The following is an 8,454-nucleotide window of genomic DNA, read 5'->3' as shown; positions in this document are numbered from 1 at the left end:
GACAGAGCTGCAGACTGCATTGGAGGAACCTCTGATTTTAAACTTTGAAAAGACTACTGCGCCCAAAATGCTTCCCAAAAGAGCTGTGTTTCAACTTCTGTTTTGTAGATCTAATTAAAAATCTCAAAGGAGACTGAAAACATTTCACCAAATCAGAGAGATTTAATAATAACAATTCTAGATAAAGAATAAAGCACCGTGAAGGTATATTCAAGGCTCAACGTCTCAGTGCTGGTTTGAGGTTATATCTAATTAATACTGAGTATAATCAGCTGCTTTGTAATTTCTGACGTGGTGCTTTCCCATGGTTTAAAAACTTAAGTGCATCTTAAGTGAGATGATTTAAGTTTATAATTGAGATATAGTTAGGAACTACATATCAGCTAATCTGGACCACGACATCATAGCAACATATTATTAAACTTTCTTCTTGGACTTAGCATACCATATGGTTGTAACTTGTCTTTCCTTCTTTCCCACCACTAAAGATTTTATTACAAGACATGTTTTAAGTAAGTGTTCTGTAAAAGTGAATTTAATAACACTTATTTACTGGTCATTTCAACTGACAATTCTGAAGTCTGAGAATTTTAAATATAGGACACACCCCAGTGAGTAGCTTCATAAGATTTTGTTTTGATTGATTTGGTCCATGGGGTATTGCTTTTTGTCTCTACTTTTGTCAACTATATGGATTCTCACATACTCACAACTGTGTTCACATTTCAGTACTGTAAAAATAAATGCAGTTAAAGGACAATGTCATTTCCTTGCTAATGAAAACAAAAGGTGAGAAGATAGGAAAAAAAAAAAAAAGGCATTTCCTTTAAAACAATAATTGCTCCAGACATATTTCAGTTTGCACTACCTTTTAGACCAGCAAAGGGTCTGGAAAGACAAATAGGAAGACAAAGTGCAGTACAGGGCAATCACAGTGCTCTCTGGAAGACCTTTTTCAAGAATGTCTTTTCATGTGTTAACCAAGTTGTTAGATAGATCATTTTATAATCACCTCCACCTCATTCTTGCACTGCTGCTGCTTTGTCAAGCTAATTATCTGAAATTTTAAACACTTTCTTTTGACTTGTAACTGCATGATGCTGTAGCTAGTTAGCTAGTTGTACATAAACTAGCTAAATTAAGACATAAAAATATATTCAACCAAGCTGCAATGTGAAATGGAAATACATAATTAAGACAAAAACTGCTAAGTTCCTGAGACAGTCATGTTACAGTTACTGAATAATTAAAATAAAAATAATTCTCCGACATAGAATGAGACTGCAGAATTTAGTATATGCACAACTTAAATATAATATACAGGAACAAATTCAGTGTTTACAATGAAAACTCTAATTTGGTCTGTGTTGGCATTCTTCATAAAGATTATAATTTACATACACAACTGCAAAAGGTCAGATCTCCGCTATAGCTTAATGTTTAGGGCTTATCTGGGAACAAAGAGTACAATTCCAAATTGTTTGTCTGGGTCTCTGTCTCTTCCATGGTAATTGCTGCATCTTCTGATCATAATAGTAAAGATAGGCTCCACTGTCATGTAAAACTTTGAATATTTTAAAAGAAAATAGTCACAATTATATTTAAGGAAAACTTAGTGTACATACAGTGCAATATGCAACTCTCACCAAATTAAGTGCCACAGGGGATATAGTTTTTTCTCTGCCTACTATCTGAGTCCTACTCAGGCTGAAACACTGACCTGTTCAAGCTAGTACAGAAAAAGATTACTAAGCAAGTAGAGAACTTTAAAATATTAGGATTTTATTTTTAAAGATTTCTATTTTAAATTTAACAATCCTGTGTTGAAGTTAAATGCTGCCTTAGTCATTGAGTCTTCTAGATTTAGCTTTACATCTGCAGAGGAAAAGAAACTAATAAAAGATGGGATTCGAAGATTAAAATTTAAGGGGAGGCCAGAGGCTGAAACCAGAGTTAGAGTAAGAAATAGAGTAGAAAATGAGAGAAGCTTGAGAATTTTATACAACATATTTGCTCATAGGTACATGGTTTCTTTGAATTTTAAGTATTAGATAAGGAGGAAATTTCGAATATGTGCATTTACTTCATAAGACTTAAACAAGCTTCTTAGTTATAAAGAAATCTCTGAGAGATTTGATTTGCCAGATTCCAATGGAGATAAGGATAAATGTTTGTGCAACAGCCCACCACAAAATATTGCTGTTGGTCTGTTCACTTATATTCCGAAATTTTTCTTCACGTTCCTGAAGAAAAAAAAAAAAAAGGAAAAAAGAAAAAAGAAAAAGCATAATTATTACTTACCAGTATCTGCATGTTTCATGCTGCTATCATATTAACTAGACATGCATCCTTCTTCTGCATGGTAGTAAGCAAGCACTTTTCTCATATTGATAAAAATGAAAGTTTGTTCTTCCATAAGGTGTTATATTTACAAACCACAACAGAGAAGCAGACAAATTGCTGTCCTGAAGCAGAAATGCAAGCAAATTTCTCTTGTTGCCAATATATATATATATTTTAAATATGTCCCACTAGTACATGCTTAAGACTTTTTAGGCTTACAGTTGCTTGCACATTGCAGTCAAGAACCTTTTGGCAGCCAAATGTCATTTTTTAGGGTACTAGTTGATAGATTTCAAACACAGTCTGAGTGCCTCTGTATGTGTAGAAAAGTGAAGACAATGGGTTTACTCTTGTTTGAAGGAGGGCTTTATTTCTAAGTGCATGAGGATATATAAATACACACACAGTCATTTCTTTATGCGCTCCAATAAAATTTATGCACACAGACCAGCATGGAAACAACAACTGGCAACATCACCAGCAATGGTACCTGCCACCTGCTCCACTGCTGTTATTGGCTCTGGCCAAGAAAACTATATTTGGAAATTCCAGCTTTAAAATAACACCTGTTGCTATAACCATGAGTTCATGGTAATTAGTTTTTATGTTGTTTCCTTTTACAGCTTAAAAATATTTTGTAAGGTAATGTGGGCTGTTTTGGTTAAATACTAATAGCTTTTTATGGGTTAGTTAAAAATAATACTGCAATTAAACAAATAATAAACCTCAGATTACTTTATAAATCAATAAGCCTCTGTACATTTTTTTCTATTAGGGAACATACATACTCTTTCATAGTTTTGTTCTTTGGATATGTGATGAATTTGCTCAATTAGATGTTCTAGTCTAAAGTTAACTTCATTCACTTTGTCTTTGGCTCGAACAACAGTTTCATCCAGAAAATGTTCTCCAACTCTAATGTCCAAATGGATACGCTGAGAACAGAAAAAATATTCTCATTACTGTGCCTCCTGTTTTCAAAATTCCTTAGGAAAAAAAAAAAAAAAAGCATCAGATAATTTCCCTTTAAGCTCATTACAGGAAAAGAGCTTTAAATGCTTTTATAAATCCTTCCTAAAGTTAGAACGAGATAGAATATTTGAAGTGTTTCTTAATTTTATTTTAAAATTAATTATGCAAATTTAAAAATTAACATTAGGTTATTGTTTTATACTAGTGTTGATTTAACTACTATGAAAATGTTTTCTGTTCTCTGCCCAAATTAGTTAAAAAAATGTGCACTATTAGGACTGCTCATTATATTTCACATTCCATCTTAATATTGCAGAAATGACATTCTTCAATGAAGAATGCAGGAAGCTGCAGGAACCTTTTAATAGATGCGCTTCTAGGTATTCCACTTACAGTTAGGAATAGAAAACTGGAAGGAGACCAGCCAAATCATCATTTGCAGTTTATCATAGGTGTTAAAGCAGAACAGTCCATAAAGCATCTTTTTTCTTGTTTCTCCACACACGGTATATCAGGTATGAAATAGTTCCCAATATCCTATAAGCAACTGTTAGAGCAATAGCAGAATTGTCCCAAACCCTCCAGGTGACAGACCAATAGAAAGAAAAGAGGTGAATAAAACTTGCAGTATCATGAAACTTAGGCATGAATTGAAAATTTTGCTAAAACTAAAAGGAGAAAGTTGCCCCAGAAGCCAATTTGTACCTAAGGGAAAATAAAAAAGTTGTAGTCCAGCAGATAATCTGAAATCCTAGAGTTTGGAATTACGCAATAGGAGTTTGATCTATGCAGACGTCAACCACAAATGGTGACCACATCTCCTTTCAGGTCTCTTAGAGTTAGCTAACTGATCATCCAGAAATCCCTCTCACAACATTATAGTAGCCTGTGAATTTAGTAAAGTTTGGTTTGAAGCAGTTCAGATAACCACTTGGTTCTTACAGAAGGCTACATCAAGACTACTTCAGTTAGCTAAAGAATGTTTTTCCCTTTCTGATCTTTAATCCTGCAGATATAAAGAACAATATTTTCCTTTTTTTATTTCTGTATTCTTAAGCCAAACTCTTTTTAATATCCATACTATTAATCTTCACCTTCCTTGCACCGGTTTACTTCTTTTTAAAGAGGATGGCCAGAACTGTACATGGTGCATGGATCACATAAAACAATATTAGTACATCTCCGTCTATACCAGATCAAAATCTCCTCGTGTATCCCCAGTATCACACCGATGGTCTGTAGTTAACTCTGACCAACCAATATTTTACCTCCCTTATCCTGTCTAGTTGATGAGCTCCACATTTACTTTACTATTATTATTATTATTATTATTACTGGATTCTAAGTGCTTTTGCAAAGTATATGATTAAATTTCAACTTATTTCCATTAAAATGTTAATAATAACACCTAATTATTCCTATTCTTCTTCAGTAATGTTAACATCTCTCAGTTCTGTGTCATCTACATGTTTCTAAAGCAAACATCTAGGATAGAATTTGTCCTGTCTGGCTTAACACATTTACAAAATGTTTATATTATCTAACATTTACATTTTTTTGCAGCCAACTGTAGAAAAAAAAAAAAAAAGGCAACTCTAGAGAGTAATGCTCACCTGTTAAACTACCTTTTGAGAATAGGTATATAGATAAATTTTTCAATAGTGTTTGTGAAATGGTTTACCAAAATAGATTAGAGCCATGATATCACCTCTGATGCCCCTCTTTTCAAAATATGTATGAAGAAAATCTTTGTTGGTTGTAGACAATATCGAGAATGCCAATATGTTCTTATATATCTTATATTTCTTGCAAACATTTCTGTTAAATTTTCTGAAAGACTTAGATCTAAGGTATTGAAACCATGCAATAGCATTACGATGTCACTGTTTTGTGACAGCATGTGTGGTAGTCAATCTCACATATCTATCTTTCTGAACCAAACAGTTGTTCTTATTGATCAGAACCATTTCACACTCAAAGCACCATGCAAACATTAAATCAATCTGTAGTTAAGTCTTGCCTCTTGAATCTTAACTTCTTAAATAGCAGAACAGTCTTTTTATCTCTTCATCTTCATAAGTTTAGATTTATCATCTTTAATCACTAGGAAATGTTGCATTTTCTGCCAGAAGTTAAATTTCTAATGCATTTTGTAAACTCTATAGTGTGTATACAATTAATACTATTACAACAAAGAATATTTAAGAAATACACCTACCAGTCTACTTCCTGCAAATGCCACAAGTCTCGTGGAGTTAGACTGTAAACAGATAATATGCTCCCCAGATAGATAGGATGTAAAAGAAAATGTTGCTTTTGGCCCATACAGTTTTGACAATATTACCTGCAATTTAGATATGATACATGTTGGATATGTACATTAAATATATTAATAAAATAATCAAATGCAGTACTGTGAATTGGATGTAAAAAGTAATAAATTAACCTCCTGAAAACATAAAACTTTTCTGAATTTCAGAAGAGATTTAGAGAATGATAAACAATTTTATCTCACAGTAAACATTGAAATGCTATGAATTTCTGCAATGTACAAAAGCCAATGGTCTCTAAAGCATTAAAAGGTTGAAAACTAAGACCTTGTCTAGGCACAGAATAAGTTGGTCATTGTTGAAAAAGCTCAGGACCTCATGTTGCAGTTGCTATGCCTGCCTGATAGCTGTATGCAGCCTCACAATATCTAGTCTTTTGCATTTAATTTTATCATTAGCCTTCCTTTCTGCTGCTCAAATACTTTCTGAACCATTTTGCTTCATTAGTAGATTTTCATTCTTTTTAAATATAATATGTTTTCTCAGTTGTGGCTTACTTGTCTTAATGGCATAGTTTCCCAATTCCAGTAATAATGCAAACATTGTCCACAAAAATAATATTCAAACATTCAATTTCTATTTATTTTCAAGCATGCCATTTCTATTTATTTTGATATCTACCACAAGTTGCTTATGCATTTCAACATGAAAATACTGAATTAGCAGATTGATTGCAGATTTACTTTCTCCCAAAAAGCATCCATATTTTTAGAGAGTTTTGACTGCCAGTGTTGAAAGTCAATACATAAATTGTATAGAAACATTCATAAAGAATATTTACCTCAGCAGAAGGAGTTGTAACAGTCACAAACATTCCCAAACCAGGAGCAGAATCAAGAAAATCGTGTTTATGTATATCCCATCTCTGTACTTTGTAATTCCCTGAATAAAAACATAGATAAAAATCTGATAAATAAAACATAGTTTAATATTAAATGTCCTTATTGTTTTTTCAGTAAAAATATAAAGATAAATGATTAAAAATAATGTATGTATTTCATTATGTACAATTAAAATTACTCAGGAGGCATTTTATAACAGTGTGAAATGCAATGAATTTTTACTACACTAGAATACTACAAAAATGATTGATTAACAAGTAATACTTTTTGATTGCTCCTAATGCTCTTGCAAGATAAGCATCCAGAGGGCATGCTGAGACCACCAAAAGAGTAAGTGTTCAAATTAAGAGTAAGTGTTCAAATTAAGTAAGGGTAAGTATTCAAATTACATTTTTTGGATTCTTTCATATTTATCACATTACTAGTAAAAAAGATGATTATATATTATATATATTTATGATATCCCCAGCGGGATGGAACTTCAGTACATCTTGAATTGCTTCTTTCCAGATCACTGTTAATCAAAATATTGTGGTATGAATGAGTCATAATATATAGAAGCACATGTTGAAACAGCAATCCCACTGCCATAGAATTAGAAGACAATATTTTTCTTTGTTCAGACAGTTAAGCACTCTGGAAACCTTTTTTTGTGTGTAATGCAATCACACATGTGAATACAAGATGGCTAGTCACTGCTGCAGGGACTTACTTGCAGTGTGCACTTTTTTTTATCAACATGGTCTTACCATATTCATTAATCACAGATTTTCCTGTTAAATTACAAGCTATCTTTATGATTGCATAAGATATAAGGTATATAAGATATATATAAGATTGCATTTTTATGTAGCAATGACAGGTACCTACCAGTTACCAACGTGTCACTGGGAACATCTTCAATTATACATTTCTCTTCTCTTTCTCCGCTGTGAAAATACAAAGCAATTGAAGAAGAAATCCAAAAGTTTATAAGAAATCCTATTAATTGGCTTTTCATTGTTTTTATGTATACTAGTAGTACTGCTTTTTGAAAATAACTATTTACAAATGTATGTAGTCCTGTGGTTGTTCCTTGTTTGCTGCTTATCAGTGTGGTTTTGAGAGAGAAAAAAAACTGTGAGAAAAGGCAGCTGGTGGTTACACATTTATAAATAACTACAGTATGTTCTGTAGAATGAGATAACAAGAAAAAGATAACTTGTAAAATCTTTCTGCTTTCCCAGCATCTAGATTAAAATTTCATTTTATACACAGAGTAGTATGAAACTAGAAATCACTTCTCAGGTACTTGAGATTGGTTCTCTAGATCACTGTAAGCAACCGCATTGGCTATCTCTTTCCATAACCTGCTAAAATTTCGACTTACATTGAACTTAATAGCTTATATTTCCTATTTATCCAGGGTGATTATGGGTGATAAAGCTTCACTCCTCTTTGTGACAATTACAAGAAATCTTGTAATTTGTAACCTAAATCATTGGACATAGGCATATGCCTGTACAGAAACCGTAGGGACTACATAAAAAGGCCAAAAGAAATATGAAGAAGAAATTAAAAAGGGAGGAGAGGGAGGGGGGAGAAACCAATCTGAAACACTAACCTAAATACCTAAAATTTCAGGTTGGTAGCTCTTAATGAATTATTTCACATTTGCAAAAGAAGCACTGGTTTGTGCTTATTGCATTTCACTGTACCTGCTATCTCTGACGCTGCCTCAATAAAAAACATCTTTATCTAACACTGGTCAATGGTCAAAACCAGCTGGCCACCCAGCTGGAAAGCAGCTGCCTTGCAGAAAAGGACCTGGGTGTCCTAGAAGGCTAACGGTATCTGGGGCTGCATTAGGCAACGTATTGCCTCAAGAGAGGTAATCCTTCCCCTCTGTTCAGCACTGGTGAGTCCACACTTGGCATACTGTGTCCAGTTCTGGGCTCCCCAGTACCAGAGAGGCATGGAGCCACTGG

The 8,454-nt window shown here is 33.2% G+C and overlaps 1 protein-coding gene across 1 annotated transcript; it reads right to left on the bottom strand.

Moving 5' to 3' along the window:
- Positions 1–72: 72 nt before the first annotated feature.
- Positions 73–7,616, bottom strand: LOC310898196 (transmembrane emp24 domain-containing protein 11-like). Its single transcript, XM_083832758.1, has 5 exons — positions 7,358–7,616; positions 6,427–6,527; positions 5,534–5,659; positions 3,132–3,278; positions 73–2,243 (listed from the first exon to the last, which is right to left on the bottom strand). The coding sequence occupies exons 1-5, from the start codon at positions 7,485–7,487 to the stop codon at positions 2,094–2,096; spliced, it is 654 nt and encodes a 217-aa protein (XP_083688884.1). The 5' UTR covers positions 7,488–7,616; the 3' UTR covers positions 73–2,093.
- Positions 7,617–8,454: the final 838 nt, after the last annotated feature.

Source organism: Anser anser (genome assembly GCF_964211835.1).
Source record: "Anser anser genome assembly, chromosome: 4".
NCBI lineage: Eukaryota > Metazoa > Chordata > Aves > Anseriformes > Anatidae > Anser > Anser anser.
This window is presented reverse-complemented; position numbering and strand designations above follow the sequence as displayed.